The sequence below is a fragment of the Notolepis coatsorum genome (assembly GCF_963971535.1).
Source record: "Notolepis coatsorum genome assembly, chromosome: 1".
Taxonomy (NCBI): domain Eukaryota; kingdom Metazoa; phylum Chordata; class Actinopteri; order Aulopiformes; family Paralepididae; genus Notolepis; species Notolepis coatsorum.
Window position 1 is genome coordinate 316,254,733 of NC_140165.1, and position 18,353 is coordinate 316,273,085.

Below are 18,353 nucleotides of genomic sequence, written 5' to 3' on the forward strand. Positions count from 1 at the left end.
ATAATAATAATAATATAATAATGGCTTGAATTTATATAGCGCCTTTCACGTACGCATGAAACGGCTAGCAGAATGCTATTTGATTCCACATATTTAAGCGTGTCCTGTAAAAACAGGTATGCTAGGGAGGGACTTTTGATCGTCGTGACATTTATAGTAGCCAATGGTGGTGAATGTGCATTACGGTCGACCGATTAGCGAGCGAGCTAACTAGGGCCGTCTTAAATACTTCGAAGCTTCGTTCGATGGCACAAGCTTCGAACAAAAAGAAAAAGAAAATCGAAGTTTAAAAAAAAAGACGAATTTGTTGCCTCAAATCTTGCGCCTCCCTTCCAATGAAACGAAAGTAAGCGGCGCCTCGACTCCACCTCTCTCCAACAAGCATGTGGAGATTATCCGTGTTGAAAGCTTCGATTGCCAAAAAAAGCTTCGAAGGTCAGCCCTAGAGCTAATGTTAGCAACACAGGTTAGCAACATTGCGCAACATTAGCTAGCAAGCTAACATTGAACATGTGTTCAATTTAGTGAAAGAGGCAGAGTGCTAGCTCAGTTACAATGTGCAGTAAATCACCATGTAATTCCCCATTGCCCATTTCTAAGGGCGCTTTCACACATAGTTTTGGTGGACTCTGTGCGATTCGGGGGGTGAAGTTGCAACATTGTTGCATTCTCCATTTGGTTCGGTCTGCATTCACATTGCAATTTGTCAAGCGCACAAAACTTTCTGAACAATGTCACACGGTCGAAAAGGGCGCTCGTCTATTGGACACAATAGAGAGTGGGAATGTGTGTGCGACTGCGAGCCCTAACGTGTGTGTGCGCGTGCGTGCGTGTGTGTGTGTGTGTTACTGCGAGCCCTCTGGACTACAAGTTTGCCTGGGTTAATGTTTCCATCTGGGGCAGGGCTAAAGAGCTCTGGCGTGAAGTGAAGAGAGAAACACTGTACTAGACACACAGAAATACAGACTCCAGATCAGCGGAGGCGTCACAGTTTTCAGTCGGTGGCGGTGGCGGTGATGCCGTCTGATGGGTCTCGTCTTCGAAAGACTCAACGATATGTTTCGGGTTGGATGTGGGTCTTGTGCCAAGTATAACGTCCAGGTCATCATACCAAGGGAACTCGTCTTTCTCGTCCCCCGAACTCCCACTTTTTCGAAGCAAGTCACAGACTTTAAATAGGCTAATTGTTTTTTCAGCCTGTTATTCGTTTTAACTTCTTTAATTCACATTTCTTTAGTTTGCAATGATGCAACTGCAAGCCAATGTTCCGAGACATATTTATATATTTGTAATTGTTAGGCTATTTGAATCCACCATTTAGGGCTAACGGTGTATTCAAATAGCCTAACAAATTAAATGTAATATGTCTCGGAACATTGGCTTGCAGTTGCATTATTGCAAACTAAAGAAATATGAATTGAAGAAGTTAAAACGAAGTTTAGCCTATTCAATAGTTTTAGAAGGCTATAGCCAAAGTTGCCTTTTACGCACCGCTTAGCCTATATTTGACTGTGTTTAGCCTATATTAAATAGTCTAATTGTTTTTTCAGCCTGTTATTCGTTTTAACTTTCAGCCTGTTAATAAATATGTGTCGTTAATTCAGTGTTTAACTTCTTGAATTCATATTTATTTAGGCTATGCTAATTAAAAACACAAATGTTAGGGACATCTAATTTAATTCTCTGCTTATTTATTAATATATTGCTGACAGTTTTTTTTATTTTGACGTGGCATTGATCCATTGTTCTATTGAAGCCCGTTACCACCATCCTCTCGCTAAACAACTTGCTGTTTAATTTGGTCTTCTGCCCATATTTCTATCAGGGCTTTCACCTCGTCATTCGCCCACGTCTGTCCACGAGACATGTTTACCGCGTGCCTGTTTTGCAGTGAATGCGCGCTGTTTTGTTTCCTTCTACCCAAGATGCACAGTTTATCAGGTCACTTCCTATATTTGGTCTTGCGTTTGGTCCGATGAAGCGAACCGAGACCTATGTTTTCACGCGGACCAGAGTTTGCGTGTTTGGTCCGCACCAGAGTTCGACTGAGCATTCACACCACCCCAAAAAAAGCGGACTATCCGAGGAAACGAACTCTGGTCCGATAGTCCGGACCAAACAGCTCTGGTGTGAAAGCACCCTCAATCGTCTCGTTTAAAACAAATCAAGCATGAACATTTGCATGGTGTACCTTTATGTGCGTATTCATCCACAATCTATAGCTCAACATGAAAATATTCGCAATTAATCGTAAAAAAAATTTAAATAATTGGAGAATTTTATTTCAACCAAAAATGCTTAAACAATTTTCCCAATCAATGATAAATCCCTATACGGGGGCGGGACCAGTCAGACTACACCTCCCTATAGGTTACCTCCAGCTGTTCCCATGGAACCCAACCAGAGACTATAGTGAATACAGCATGACGTTCATGTGACTGACCTCACCTGAACCCACTGCCAAAAATAACTATTCTCTCTCTCCCCCTCTCTCTCTCTCTATCTCCATCACACACACTCACCTGTTCTGGTGGAGGGTGAAGAGGTCACACACACACACCTGTTCTGGTGGAGGGTGAAGAGGTCACACACACACACCTGTTCTGGTGGAGGGTGAAGAGGTCACACACACACACACCTGTTCTGGTGGAGGGTGAAGAGGTCACACACACACACACACACCTGTTCTGGTGGAGGGTGAAGAGGTCACACACACACACACACCTGTTCTGGTGGAGGGTGAAGAGGTTCACACACACACACCTGTTCTGGTGGAGGGTGAAGAGGTCACACACACACCTGTTCTGGTGGAGGGTGAAGAGGTCACACACACACCTGTTCTGGTGGAGGGTGAAGAGGTCACACACACACCTGTTCTGGTGGAGGGTGAAGAGGTCACACACACACCTGTTCTGGTGGAGGGTGAAGAGGTTCACACACACACACACACCTGTTCTGGTGGAGGGTGAAGAGGTTCACACACACACCTGTTCTGGTGGAGGGTGAAGAGGTCACACACACACACACACACACACCTGTTCTGGTGGAGGGTGAAGAGGTCACACACACACACACACCTGTTCTGGTGGAGGGTGAAGAGGTCACACACACACAAACCTGTTCTGGTGGAGGGTGAAGAGGTCACACACACACACACCTGTTCTGGTGGAGGGTGAAGAGGTCACACACACACACACCTGTTCTGGTGGAGGGTGAAGAGGTCACACACACACACCTGTTCTGGTGGAGGGTGAAGAGGTCACACACACCTGTTCTGGTGGAGGGTGAAGAGGTCACACACACACACACACCTGTTCTGGTGGAGGGTGAAGAGGTCACACACACACACACACACACACACACACACACACACACACCTGTTCTGGTGGAGGGTGAAGAGGTTGAACCACTGGTCTTGGTCTTCTTTGGGTCGCAGCATGGTCACCTGCTTGTTGACAAACATCCGGTACAGACGCTCGTCAGGGATAGAGCCTACAGTACACGTACACACACAAAGTTGTTATTTAAATTACAACCTTAGCTTAAAGTTCAGATGACTTTAGGAACAGAGCAGGTGAAATGGGCAGCAGGTCAACAATAATAACTTCTGCGTTACTTGCGTAAGAAAAGCCGTGACATTGGGTCGGACATGTTATCATAGCAGTATGTATTGAAACAAACTTATTTATGTTGAAACAAACTTATTTATGTTGAAACAAACTTATTTATATTGAAACAAACTTATTTGTATTGAAACAAATGTATTTATATTAGGAATGTCCGATTTTATCGGCCGATATCGGCATTAAAATGTGATATCGGAAAATATCGGTATTAAAAAATAAAAAAAAAAAAAAATTAACATTTATTTAACCTTTATTTACTCAGGCAAGCAAGTAAGAACAAATTCTGATTTTTTATTTATTGTCAAAAGTATGCATAATGTTGTGTTAATTCCACAACAAGAGATATGAAATGTTAATTACCTGAAATTATTCAGTTTTTTGGGGGGGGAAACCCTGAATATATCGGTATCGGTTGATATCGGTATTGGAAATTAAGAGTTGGACAATATCGGTATATCGGTATCGGTAAAAAAGCCAATATCGAGCATCCCTATTTTATATTGAAATAAATGTATCTGTATTGGAACAAGCGTATCACTGTGCTGCACTGTATCCATGTCCCCCACCACGGCACTTTACCGTCTTATTGTCGTCTCACTGTTCTGTCCCGTTTTGCACTTATTTATTTATTATTATGTTTATTCCTATTTGTGGAAAAAAAATCATGCACTGTAATGTCAACTCACGTTGCATTTGTACCTTTGTACAATATGGTGAATAAAAGTCATCTGAATCTGAATCTGTGTTGGAACGAGTGAAATAACATCATTGGCAGAACGTGAGTCACAATGTAGTTCCTCGTAAAAAAAACAGCAATTCCTTTTTTTTTTATCCTTTTACAATTTATCTCCATTTTAAGTCATTAGGCTTATTCCAACTAACTGCCTGCTTCTATATTTTGAATTAGGGATGCTCGATATTGGCTTTTTTACCGATACCGATATACCGATATTGTCCAACTCTTAATTTCCGATACCGATATCAACCGATACCGATATATGCAGGGTTTCCTCCCCCAAAAAACGGAATAATTTCAGGTAATTAACATTACATATCTCTTGTTGTGGAATTAACACAACACATTATGCATACTTTTGACAATAAATAAAATCAGAATTTGTTCTTACTTGCTTGCCTGAGTAAATAAAGGTTATAGAAAGAAAAAAAATGAAAACAGATACCGATATTTTCCGATATCACATTTTAATGCCGATATCGGCCGATAATATCAGACATCCCTAGTTTTTAGTGTTTTTTTCTCAATTTTTTTTTTCATTGAAACATTTTGCTTTTCGCATCAAATATTGATATGCGATTAAAATGTGATTCATTTCGATTAATTAACTATAAAGTCTCCAATTAATTCGATAAAAGATTTTAATCGAGTCCCACCACTAATATCTACTGCCGTCAGATGGCATTTCCACAATGTTACTCAAAGACCTGCAATAACGCATTACATTCCAACACCAAATTTGGTGAGTTGTTCCACACGGTTACAGCCCTGAGAACTGAGTCTCTCTTCCAGACACACCCACCCAGGCCATATAAGGCTAGTAGACACACCCACCCAGGCCATATAAGGCGAGTTTGGTGGTTCCTTTCTGCATCAGGATGGGACTTATCTCGATCCTCTCCACCGATTGGCTGCGACCAAAGTGATTGACGAGACCGGAGGAGCTCAGCAGATCCAATGCACACAGACTTTCGGCCTTGAAGAGAGAAGAGGAGCAGGGGGGGCATTACACACAGAAACACGCAGGCACAAACAAGACACATGTATGTGAGCGTGCAGGTGGACGACGCGCGTGTGCCCTTGGACCAGTGTTTCTCAAAGTGGGGGACGCAGAGGCACGACGGAGGGGAGGGGGCGGGGGGGGGGGGGGGAGATTCAAACTTGAAGGGAGAAATTCGAATAATTTTTTTTTTATTATTATTATTATTTTTCCTCCTTTTATTCAAAACAAACAAAACACAATACAATAATAACCAGACATACCATGGTAAAAGAAAAAGTGGCCAAAACGTTGAAAATAGCTTACTTTATTTTTTTTTAAGTATAAAAAAAGAATTATATATATATATATATATATATATATATATATATATATATATATATATATATATATATATATATATATATATATATAAAAAAATTATGTTTACATTGAAAATCTAATTAGAACTTGTCTACAATTTTGCAAAGAATATCGAATTCGATTTTTTTGTTAAAGTGACAGCCCTGGTCAGTAGTGAACAGAGTGGGCTCAGCTCAGTGTCAGTAGTGAACAGAGTGGGCTCAGCTCACAGTGTGTCAGTAGTGAACAGAGTGGGTTCAGCTCACAGTGTGTCAGTAGTGAACAGAGTGGGTTCAGCTCACAGTGTGTCAGTAGTGAACAGAGTGGGTTCAGCTCACAGTGTGTCAGTAGTGAACAGAGTGGGCTCAGCTCAGTGTGTCAGTAGTGAACAGAGTGGGCTCAGCTCAGTGTGTCAGTAGTGAACAGAGTGGGTTCAGCTCACAGTGTGTCAGTAGTGAACAGAGTGGGTTCAGCTCAGCTCAGTGTCAGTAGTGAACAGAGTGGGTTCAGCTCAGCTCAGTGTCAGTAGTGAACAGAGTGGGTTCAGCTCAGCTCAGTGTCAGTAGTGAACAGAGTGGGTTCAGCTCAGCTCAGTGTCAGTAGTGAACAGAGTGGGTTCAGCTCAGCTCAGTGTCAGTAGTGAACAGAGTGGGCTCAGCTCACAGTGTGTCAGTAGTGAACAGAGTGGGTTCAGCTCACAGTGTGTCAGTAGTGAACAGAGTGGGTTCAGCTCACAGTGTGTCAGTAGTGAACAGAGTGGGTTCAGCTCACAGTGTGTCAGTAGTGAACAGAGTGGGTTCAGCTCACAGTGTGTCAGTAGTGAACAGAGTGGGTTCAGCTCACAGTGTGTCAGTAGTGAACAGAGTGGGTTCAGCTCACAGTGTGTCAGTAGTGAACAGAGTGGGTTCAGCTCAGCTCACAGTGTGTCAGTAGTGAACAGAGTGGGCTCAGCTCACAGTGTGTCAGTAGTGAACAGAGTGGGCTCAGCTCACAGTGTGTCAGTAGTGAACAGAGTGGGTTCAGCTCAGCTCACAGTGTGTCAGTAGTGAACAGAGTGGGTTCAGCTCACAGTGTGTCAGTAGTGAACAGAGTGGGTTCAGCTCAGCTCACAGTGTGTCAGTAGTGAACAGAGTGGGCTCAGCTCACGGTGTCAGTAGTGAACAGAGTGGGTTCAGCTCATAAATGGTAAATGGCTGCATTTATACAACAGCTTTTATCCAAAGCGCTTTACAATTTGTTCCTCACATTTGACCCATTCACACACCGACGTCGGAGGCAACCATGCAAGGTGCCAACCTGCTACTCATCAGGAGCAATTAGGGGTAGGGCTGCCGCGGTATTGATTTTTTCCTTACCGCACAAAATCCGTTGCATTGTTTTGGTTGAGAGTATTATTATAAAAAAACAGCGGTGATGCGGTATTCAGTTAAACGCTGCGGTGGGCGTGAGTAACAGCGATACCGCGGTAAATGCGGTAATCGGCGGCAGCCCTAATTAGGGGTTAAGTGTCTTGCTCAAGGACACTTCAACACGCTGCCCGGGAGGAGCGGGAATCGAACCAGGAAGCTCCGGATTACCAGACGACTGCTCTACCTCCCGAGCCACTGTCGTCCCCAGTAGGTGAACAGAGTGGAGAGAAATTTTGACAGGGACAAAAAGCAGGGATGTGATTGCGCCTCAACACATTGGTTGCCAGCCGGATATGACGATTTATCGCTTGGATGCCAGCACGTTAATCAATGGGAGGACGAGCACATTTGCGAGCGATTAAACTATATCTTAAATGATGGCTATGTGTCTAATACACCCGTCGCTTATCAATGACTTGCTTGCAGTCAACATGTATGAAACGGATAGTTTTTTCATCAGTACATTTCCGTTTTATACCGTTTTGAATACGAGTATAGTTTTGGAGATTTCTAGAAAGAAAAAAAATTTCCACGATAATAGCCATTTACTGGAATACACAAAACACGTTGTCATTTTCCGGCTGATTTATGAATCGTTTTCAAATAAACGCTAGATTATCGAGAGTATTTGTGTTCTTATGCACGATACAAAAGCGGGCTGAAAAATAATTTATTCGCGCCGCGCTCAGCGCCTAACGCCACACACACACACGTTGTGAACGCTGTGAAAAACAACTCTGATTAACCCAAAACTGGTAACAGATTCCTTGACCTCAGATCAGATGTTCTGCAAAAAGATGAATCCAATTCCTGATCGCCATTCCAAATATTGATCGCGTTTATTGATCCAACGTTATAGTCCGAAACGCATAATCGAAAGCTGCTCCGAGCCTCGCCAGTGAATCTGGTAACAGACCCTGGACCGGAGTTTTTCTCTGATGCACTTTTTCACTCAATCCAATCCAATGATGTGCATTACCATCCGGTAGGGATGGGTACCTTTCACATTTGAACCGATACGGTACCGGTACCTGTGAATCGATACCGGTACCCAACGGTACCTTTTTTCTGTACTTTAGTCTCAAGAAATTTTATTTACCTACCTCAGTCGTGAAAAAAAATTCAAACTTCAAATAACTACAATTTCGACAGTTTTCGGCTTGCCATTGCTCCGACTGCTTTGTTGTTGAATCAAGTCAAATCCTAGGTAAGCATATATTGTGCGTGTGAACGTTGACATGAAAAGAAAAAAGGTAAAAAAATTAGAACCACCAGATTAAAAAAAATATATAATTTAAAAAGATTTAAAAAAAATCTCTATCTCACTTGAATCGATACTCGGTAGTACCGACGTGTTTCGGTTCGGTACCTCAAAAGTACCGAATTCGGTACCCATCCCTACCATCCGGGAGACGATAGGGGGCGGTATTTGCCCTTTTCGAGCTCAGAGCCATTCCCAATGATAACGTCAGGCTGGACGGATGAAAATAAAAAAATTTAATATATATATATTTTTTTATTATTAATATTTTTTCATCACGATTTTAGGTCTGAAAAACCGGAAATCCGGTTAAAAGCGGAGAAATCACATCCCTGAAAAAGGAAGACAAGCGACGCTTCGGAAAAACAAAAACAAGTGTGACGGTAACGTCAATAAACCAGAAACCAAGTCAAGGAAAAATACCACGAAGCTTCTCTTGGTGAGATTTCGCTGTGAAAAAGCCGCCTTGAGTGTCTATTGACCTGCATTGTTCTGTATGTTATTGTTCTAGCCAAAGGGATTGCACATTTCATAATATTTCCACACCGTTTTTGGTTATTGTTACTGATGTAGTGTTATTGTTAAGTCTTTTGTGCAATTTGAAAGAAATAATATTGATGTTATTTCAATCCATTTAAACTTGGCCCAGATTTCACGACTATTTTGTGTGTGAGGGGGCGAGGGGGGGGGGCGACAGAAGTAGTTTGAGAACCACTGGCTGAAGACATCCCGTCGACGGGAGGTGAGGGGGGGGGGGCTGCTTACCCCAGTCGGGTCGTCGTGGTTACCGTGAACACTGAACACGGGGATGGAGATGTTGAGGTTGTTATCCTGGTAGTTCACCCAGGGGAACCTGCAAGACACACACACACACACACATACAGACACACACACACACCTGGATGAACATTGATCCAACATGGAGGAGAACACCTTCATGGACGCTGCTCACGGGGTCGGGGGAGGCAGACTGACTTGCTGGTGCTGAAGTTGACGGCCTGGTCGCTCAGGATGTTGAACAGGATGGGCGTGTCTCCCATGCAGTATTGTCTGAGCAGCGTGATGCTGGTGTGCAGGCAGCGCCGAGACGGCTTGTTCTCATGGAACAGATCTCCTCCCAGGAGGATAAAGTCCACCTGGAGGAGAGGGAGGAGAGGGATGAGAGAGGAGAGGAGAGGGGAGGGGGGAGAGAGGGGGGAAGAGAGGAGGGGGGAGGAGAGGAGAGGGGGGAGAGAGGAGAGAGGAAGGAGAGAGGAGGGGAGGAGAGGGAGGAGAGGAGGGGGGAGGAGAGGAGAGGGGAAGGAGAGAGAGGGGGGAGAGAGAGGGGGAGGAGAGGAGAGAGGAAGGAGAGGAGAGGGGGGAGAGAGGGGGGGAGAGAGGAGGGGGGAGGAGAGAAGGGGGGGAGAGAGAGGAGAGAGGAAGGAGAGAGGAGGGGAGGAGAGGGAGGAGAGGAGGGGGGAGGAGAGGAGAGGGGAAGGAGAGAGAGGGGGAGAGAGAGGGGGAGGAGAGGAGAGAGGAAGGAGAGGAGAGGGGAGAGAGAGGAGGGGGGAGGAGAGGGGGGAGAGAGAGGGGGAGGAGAGGAGAGAGGAGAGGGAGGACAGGAGGGGGGAGGAGAGGAGAGGGGGGAGAGGAGAGGGGGGAGGAGAGGAGAGAGGAGGAGAGATGGAGGAGAGAGAGGAGGGGGGAGGGGGAGGAGAGGAGAGAGGGAGGAGGGGGAGGAGAGGAGGGGGAGGAGAGGAGAGGGGAGAGAGGGGGAGGAGAGGAGAGGAGAGAGGAGAGGGGGGAGAGAGAGGAGAGGAGAGGGGGGAAGAGAGGAGAGAGGAGAGGAGAGAGAGGAGGGGGGAGGAGAGGGAGAGAGGGGAGGAGAGGAGAGAGAGAGGGAGGAGAGGAGGGGGGAGGAGAGGAGAGGAAGGAGAGGAGAGGGGGGAGAGAGGGGAGAGAGAGAGAGGGGGGAGGAGAGGAGAGGAAGGAGAGGGGGGAGTAGAGAGAAGAGGAGAGGGGAGAGGAAGGAGAGGAGAGAGAGAGAGGGAGAGAGAGGGGGTAGGGAAGAGAGGGAGGAGAGAGAAGAGGAGAGAGGAGAGAGGGGGAAGAGGGAGGAGGGAGAGGAAGGAAGATAGGAGAGGTAGGAGGGAAGAGAGGAGAGAGGGAAGAGAGAGAATGGAGGGAAGAGAGGAGGGAAGAGAGAGGAGGTTAGGAGGTGAGAGAGAGGGAGGAGAGAGAAGGGAGGGGAGAGAGGAGGGAGGAGAGGGAGGGGTTAGGAGGGGAGAGAGAGGGAGGAGAAGGAGGAGAGAGGAGGGAGAGGGAGGAGGAGGGAAGAGAGGAGGGGGAAGAGGGAGGAGGAAGGAGAGAGGGAGGAGGGGGAAGAGGGAGGTGGGAGAGGAAGGAAGAGAGAGGAGAGGTAGGAGGGAAGAGAGGAGAGAGAGGGAAGAGAGAGAGGGGAGGGAAGAGAGAGGAGGGAGGAGGAAGGAGAGAGGGAGGAGGGAAGAGAGAGGAGAGGGAGGAGAGGTTAGGAGGGGAGAGAGAGGGAGGAGAGGGAGAAGGAGGAGAGAGGAGGGAGAGGGAGGAGAGGTTAGGAGGGGGGAGAGAGGAGAAGGAGGGAGGAGAGATGAGAGAGAGGAGGGAGGGAGGAGGGAAGAGAGGAGAGGTTAGGAGGGGAGAGAGAGAGGGAAGAGAAGGAGGAGAGGAAGGAGAGGAGAGGGGGGAGAGAGAGGGGAGAGAGAGAGGGGGGAGGAGAGGAGAGGAAGGAGAGGGGGGAGTAGAGAGAAGAGGAGAGGGGAGAGGAAGGAGGGGAGAGAGAGGGAGAGAGAGGGGGTAGGGAAGAGAGGGAGGAGAGAGAAGAGGAGAGAGAGAGGGGGAAGAGGGAGGAGGGAGAGGAAGGAAGAGAGGAGAGGAGAGGTAGGAGGGAAGAGAGGAGAGATGGAAGAGAGAGAAGGGAGGGAAGAGAGGAGGGAAGAGAGAGGAGAGGTTAGGAGGTGAGAGAGAGGGAGGAGAGAGAAGGGAGGGAAGAGAGGAGGGAGGAGAGGGAGGGGTTAGGAGGGGAGAGAGAGGGAGGAGAAGGAGGAGAGAGGAGGGAGAGGGAGGAGGAGGGAAGAGAGGAGGGGGAGGAGGGAGGAGGAAGGAGAGAGGGAGGAGGGGGAAGAGGGAGGTGGGAGAGGAAGGAAGAGAGAGGAGAGGGAAGAGGGAAGAGAGGAGAGAGAGGGAAGAGAGAGAGGGGAGGGAAGAGAGAGGAGGGAGGAGGAAGGAGAGAGGGAGGAGGGAGGAGGGAAGAGAGAGGAGAGGGAGGAGAGGTTAGGAGGGGAGAGAGAGGGAGGAGAGGGGAGGGAGAGGGAGGAGAGGTTAGGAGGGGGGAGAGAGGAGAAGGAGGGAGGAGAGAGGAGAGAGAGGAGGGAGGGAGGAGGGAAGAGAGGAGAGGTTAGGAGGGGAGAGAGAGGGAAGAGAAGGAGGAGAGAGGAGGGAAGAGAGGAGAGGTTAGGAGGGGAGAGAGAGAGGGAAGAGAAGGAGGAGAGAGGAGGGAAGAGAGAGGAGAGGTTAGGAGGGGGGAGAGAGGAGAAGGAGGGAGGAGAGAGAAGAATCATCACCAGGAGAGCGAGAGCAAACGAGGAATGATGAGGTTTGGTTCGGGTCCAGGGCTTAAGTCCTGACGCATCTCACCCATTCTACACTAATTGCACACAACATACACATGCACTGCACAGACTCACTTTAAACATCCACCTTTAACATTCACTTAGTTTAAACACTTTTAACACTACGCCATGTAATTTATTTCTTACTAAAAAGATTTGCACTACCTTTCTACCTCATTGTTTTGAATATTGTATATTATCCACTTTTTCTCCTCCTGTTTTTCTCTGATTTTCTCCCATCCCAATTTAGTCATTATGCCAATTCCCCCCTCCCCTTCCTGGTTGTTGCTCACATGTGCCCCCCACTGGTCGGTCTAGGGCAGGGGTCGGCAACCTGCGGCTCTTTAGCCAATCAGCTGCGGCTCCCTGGCCAATTTTTTTCTTATTTTGGAGATCGATGTCATACTGTGACACTGAAATAAAAAAATATTTCATCAACTAAGATATTTAGTCAACAAAAGGGTTACCTGTATGCCTGATATGTGGTGCGAAATTTGCGAACAAGGAAAAATTTACTTTTTATTTGATAGATTTTCCACAAATAAGGGAAGGACTCTAAAATAGAGCTGCATAGTTCAGGGTTTTATTTCACAGTAGGTCTACAGATGATAGTCTTTTTTGTGAACTACTTTTTATTTTATAAATGTTCCACAAATAAGGGAAGGACTCAAATACACCTGATTATTACATGGCGTTTTCACATTCGCTAAAATGCTTGATTGTGATTAGCGCTCGGTTGCCCATAGCAGCGGTCAGTTATTTCTCGATAATCCACCGCTACCAGGGGCAACCGAGCAATAATGACCGCTGTTCGCAGCCGGAGCAATCAAGCATTTAGATCGCAGTCATGAAAGCTGCTCAGCATATGCACAGCTGCACTCATCAGTGCAAGCTGCCGGCGATGACAGTGTGGAGCCACAGAACAGAACAACTGCGTCTGCATTTGATCTCGTCTTGTCGATGGTGTAAAATGAATTAGGTATATTGTTAGTAAGTTAGCTATGTAATAAGCGGGATAACGTATAGCTGTACTCGGTCATTGTCGCAAAATAATTGACCTTCACTGCGTTTAGAACACCTCGGCGAGGCGCCTCGGTATTTTAAACTCTGTGTCGGTCAATTATTTTGCGACAATGACCTCGTTATACATTATCCCTTACATAGTTCAGGGTTTTATTTCAAAGTCGGTCTACAGACACCAGTGTTTTGTCTCCTCTTCTGTGTTTTATTTAAAAATAGGTCTACACAGCCAGTATTTTTTCTCCTCTTCATAAGAGTTTGAGGTTTTCCTTTGTTATAACAGGTAAAAACAGCAATAAAAAGTCAACATTTTTGTTTTTGTTGCTTTATAATCCCATTAATGCAACAAACTGTGTGCTATAAGTATAAAGTACAATAAATCGCAAATTACTTTGGGTATGCAATTGTCAGGCGTTTTATGCTAAATGTGGGGTATGCTTGGGGATATATAAAATGTTATACACTGTGTTATCTTCATTTTAAGGGTAAATAGGTTGTGCGGCTCCGTGAGCATTTTATTTTGTGGGAGGGGGGAAAAGTGGCTCTTTTGATAGTAAAGGTTGCTGACCCCTGGTCTAGGGAGTCCTGAAGTCTATCAGATGCTTCCTCCGTCACAGCCAGCAACCTCTTTTCACCTGCCAGCGCGGACTCTCATTGGTGAAGTGTAACGCGTGGGAGGTCACACTACCTTCACCATATCCCTTCTTTGCTGTGCAGGCGCCCTGACCGACCTGTAGGAGTCGCTGTTTACAACGACCAGAATACCACCCCACCGGCTTCCCTCCCGCTGACTCTGCCAATTGAGCCAGTATGACGGCCGGCCAAGCCGGAGGCAACGCTGACAGCCGGATTCGATACCGGTGTCTCTTGCGTTGGTGACGAGCGCCTAGACCGCTGCTCCACCCAGCCGCCCTAATATTGTATATTTTGTATAGTGTTTGGTTTATTATTTTACTCTTTACTGTATGAAGGACAATCTCAGGCTCATACAGAACCAAGCATTTCACTATAATGTAAACAAATAAAACAAAACAAAACTTGAAGTCACGGGATGTCAGTGCATTTGCGTCTCTACACACTAGGGCTGTCCCCGAAGCCTGTTTTTGGGATGCGAACTTCGTCAGGGTTTTTCCGAACGGACGTTCAAACCTTCGTTTTTAATTAAAACAAATTTTTAACATTTTGATCCTCCAACTAAATCCTCAATTCGAATACGAAAGTGATGGTAACGTCTTGATGGAGCGCAGAGTGCCAAGCGGATGCAGATAAATTATTATGATAAATGTTTTATTTTAATATTAGTGTAGCCTAATCTTTATCTGCAACTGTGAAGAAAAACCCCATTGGTTTAAACAGAATGAACACAGAAAAAATATATAAATATATTTTTTTATGTTAATTAAAAATTCAAATGTTGATTTAGAATTCGAATGCCAGCGTAACGAACGAAGGTCCGAACGTTCAGGCTCAGCCCTACCACACACGTATCCACATACAGAGACAGAAGACGACATGAGATTGGTTCCCTCATCCACTTGACTCAAGAGACATTCAAACACAGTTACAAGCTGGAGTCCATCGCTCCACTACACGGACCTCGTTGGTCTTGGCGCATTTCAGGATCTCGTCCAGGGTGTTGAACGTGTCGTTCCCACGGATGGCATCTTTCTCCATGTAGCCCAGGTGGATGTCTGTGGCGATCAGGATCTTAAATGTGTCCTCGTCGTCCCTGGCAACAGCAATAAGAACCAATTAGATTAAACAGCCACAGAACAAATGCACTTAAGAGAACCAATGTACAGTTTCTTCCCCCTCAAATGTATATACTCTCTTTTTAGACTATTTTTGTACTCATAAACAGTACGGTATATTTGTAGATCTGGTATATCATAAATGTCTAGATGTAACAGTACTGTCTACCTGTATGTCATGTATGTCATATATGTTATGATGAATTGAAAATGGGGGACCCTGATGTAAACAAGACGAAAGACTTTCTCTGGTCTGCAATTCCTTAACAATTGTGTGTATTGAGCCGTACTGTATTGTACGCATTATGCAATCTGTTAATAACATAATCAATCAATCAACCGTAATGTATAGAGCTGCTGCATACTGGAATTGTATACCTGTGAATATAATGATTATCAGCTACAAATGTACTTTCAAGAAAAAGTAAAACAACGCTCTTATGAATGATGAAATACAGTTGGGTTATTGATTTATTTAGTTAGTATTGTATTTGTGGTTGGAGCCTATTTATTTGAGTTGTGATTTTGCAGATATTGAGCATGTACTCAAACTATTTATGTTCATATTGTTTTGTTATTATTACTCCAAACTTAGGTGTTTGGACCCCAGGAAGAGTAATCGTTCACCCATGGGTGTGTGGACTAATGGGGATCCGTATAATAAACAAATTAAACAAATATTCAGAAATAGAGCTGGTTTAATCAACGGTGTGCCTTTTTTGTGGTGGTCTCATGTCCCATAACACTGCTAGGGTTTGGGGTTAATTCCCCCCCACTCATGATGATACACTACGGCAGAATGGGGGACCCCGATGTAAACAAGACTTTCTCTGGTCTGCATCCTCTTAGCAGTTTGTTTTGTATTGTGCCGTACTGTATTGTTGATTGATTGAAAATTGTATTAACAGATTGCAGAATGGGTACAATACAGTACGGCTCAATACATACAATTGTTAAGGGGATGCAGACCAGAGAAAGACTTTCATCTTGTTTACATCAGGGTCCCCCATTTTCAATTCATAACATACATGACATACAGTCAGATAGACAGTACTGCCCATTCTGTACCCATTCTGCCATCTGTTAATAAAGTTTTCAAGCAATCAAAACGGCGGTATTAACACTTCAATGCTCATGGTTTGATAAACCAATATATATTTATATAAATGATCGTCAACAAGAACTATAATAAGACTTACATGGTGCTTTCCGAAGTCATGTTGAGCAGCTTCACGTCTCCTAGTAAGAGCCAGGTCACCTGCAGAGCCGTTCAGTTATGATGTAAATTATGAATCACATAATCATGCTGTAATAATGTCATCATCGCTAACTGTATTAATCAAACTTAACGATAGACCAATATAAGCTCATAATGGTTAACTAGCCAGGCAGTTGTTAACATGGGACGGTGCACAAGCTAATAATGGAGCTAATGGCTAACGTTACAACTCGACAGCTAACGTTAATTAACTAACATGTCAAAGTAAAATAAAGTCTGTTTTTTTTGACACATAGATTAATGTCAACCCAGCCAGGAGGGTGTGATATAATAATAATAATAACGTAACAACTGTGTGCAAGAAGAAACAAAATGATGATTTACATGAGGTTGTTGTCACTTCTACTACAGCAAAGTGCGGCTCATGGACCGCCGCCACAAACACTTCAAACCGGAAAACCATGTACCCGCCCCCTTTAGAACCGGAAACCGCGTATATGTGGTTGATGTAGTTCTATTCGCATAACTTCTCCGTTCCGATGAGTACATTTTGAGTCAGGTAAAAAACTACATTTCCGGTTGGCAGGCTAGACGCGTTGGTTTTATGTAGCGATGCACGACGAAGGGGAGGAGCTTCTTCTTCTTTTCTATTTTATTGGCGGTTGGCAATCACTTTCGATGAGCATTACCGCCATCTACTGATAAGGAGTGTGGATCTGGATGTTCTAAAAATAAAATAAACCTGTTGTTCTCAGAAAATAAAATAAACTCTTCATACAAACTTCTCCAAAATTGCTTTGCAATATGGCAGCTATTTTAAGTGCAATCTTTTCACTCTGCAAATTCCTGATAAGAACTGTTCTTTGCCGTTGATATAATGTACACTGTTCTACAACATGTTCTACTCAAGAAACGGTAGAAGTTCTACCGTTTCTTGACTAACACCGCACTTACATTGTCCATTAGTATGCTTTTTTAACTTTACTAACGTACTGTTCAACCCTGTATGTCCCAACCTCATTATTTTAAACATGTCCTCTTCTAAGGAGAGGAGCTGGTGTGTAAAAACACATTGTCAACATAGAGCATTTTAGAAAGAAGCTTGTGAACTTCCTCAAGTTACAATAATTATACAGAGTAGTAAGGCTGAAATCCAAAGTATAGTCAAACTAAAGGTTAAGGAAAAATGGAAAGTCATGTGGGGAAATGAGAGGTCGGGAGGTGGTTTTATGGGGTTCAAAAAAGGGTGGGTTGGAGTAGGGATGAATGAATGAATGAATGAATGAATGAATGAATGAATGAATGAATGAATGAATGAATGAATGAATGAATGAATGAATGTATGAATAAATGAAAACTTTATTTAACAGATTGCAGGATGGGTACAATACAGTACGGCTCAATACACACAATTGTTAAGGGGATGCAGACCAGAGAAATACTTTCGTCTGGTTTACATCAGGGTCCCCCATTTTCAATTCATAGTGACATTTATGACATACACAACATATATGACATCATGACATTTATGGCATAGGGACATACATGACATACAGGTATATAGTACTGGTATATAGCTACTAGTAGAAACAAGCAAGAAGAGGACATGTTTACAAGAATGAGAATGAGGTTGGGACATACAGGGTTGAACAGTACGTTAGTAACGTTTAAAAAGCATACTAATGGGCAATGTGAGTGTGGTGTTAGTCAAGAAACGGTAGAACATGTCGTAGAACAGTGTACATTATATCAACGGCAAAGAACAGTTCTTATCGAGAAATTGCAGAGTGAAAAGATTGCACTTAAAATAGCTGACATATTGCAAAGAAATTCTGGAGAAGTTTGAAGAGTTTATTTTATTTTCTGAGAATAACAGGTTTATTTTATAGGATTTAGAACATCCAGAATGCTAAATGACAATAACACGTCACTATGTAACAACCATCAAATGCACTCACAGCACACACATCCACACGCACACATTCACTTTAAACTCACTGCAGCACCCACTTTACCCACTTTAGAACACCTAAACACACTTTATATTTATTGGTAAATAATTTGCACTACAACCCATACCTCATCACACCTTACTGTAAATTGTACCTAAATTGTACCTCATCCCATTCCTGCATTGTACTGTATAGTATATAGTATATTGTATTGTAACTCAGTTACTTTTCTACATTGTACATTGTACATTGTATATATGTATATACTGAACACTTTTGTCTACGTACTTGACTTCTATTTTATACTTACTATACTTATTTTATACTTATCTATTTTTATCTAGCACAATCTCTGGAGCAAAACAGAAAGAAGCATTTTATATAAAAGTATTCTGTACTTCTGTATGGCTG

General features: G+C 44.2%; 1 protein-coding gene across 1 annotated transcript in view; it reads right to left on the reverse strand.

Moving 5' to 3' along the window:
• LOC311226326 (double-strand break repair protein MRE11-like) overlaps positions 1-16,430 on the reverse strand; it is a gene marked incomplete at its 3' end in the record, with an annotated part of 67,695 nt that extends 51,265 nt beyond the window's left edge. The window contains exons 1-7 of the mRNA XM_084311748.1: positions 16,375-16,430; positions 15,971-16,029; positions 14,617-14,749; positions 9,350-9,510; positions 9,140-9,227; positions 5,197-5,338; positions 3,378-3,492 (exon numbers count right to left, since the gene is read on the reverse strand). Of these exons, the coding sequence (XP_084167874.1) occupies positions 3,378-3,492; positions 5,197-5,338; positions 9,140-9,227; positions 9,350-9,510; positions 14,617-14,749; positions 15,971-15,990 (659 nt within the window). The 5' untranslated portion in view covers positions 15,991-16,029; positions 16,375-16,430. The remainder of the gene's footprint in view (positions 1-3,377; positions 3,493-5,196; positions 5,339-9,139; positions 9,228-9,349; positions 9,511-14,616; positions 14,750-15,970; positions 16,030-16,374) is intronic.
• Between the last annotated feature and the right edge of the window lie 1,923 nt (positions 16,431-18,353).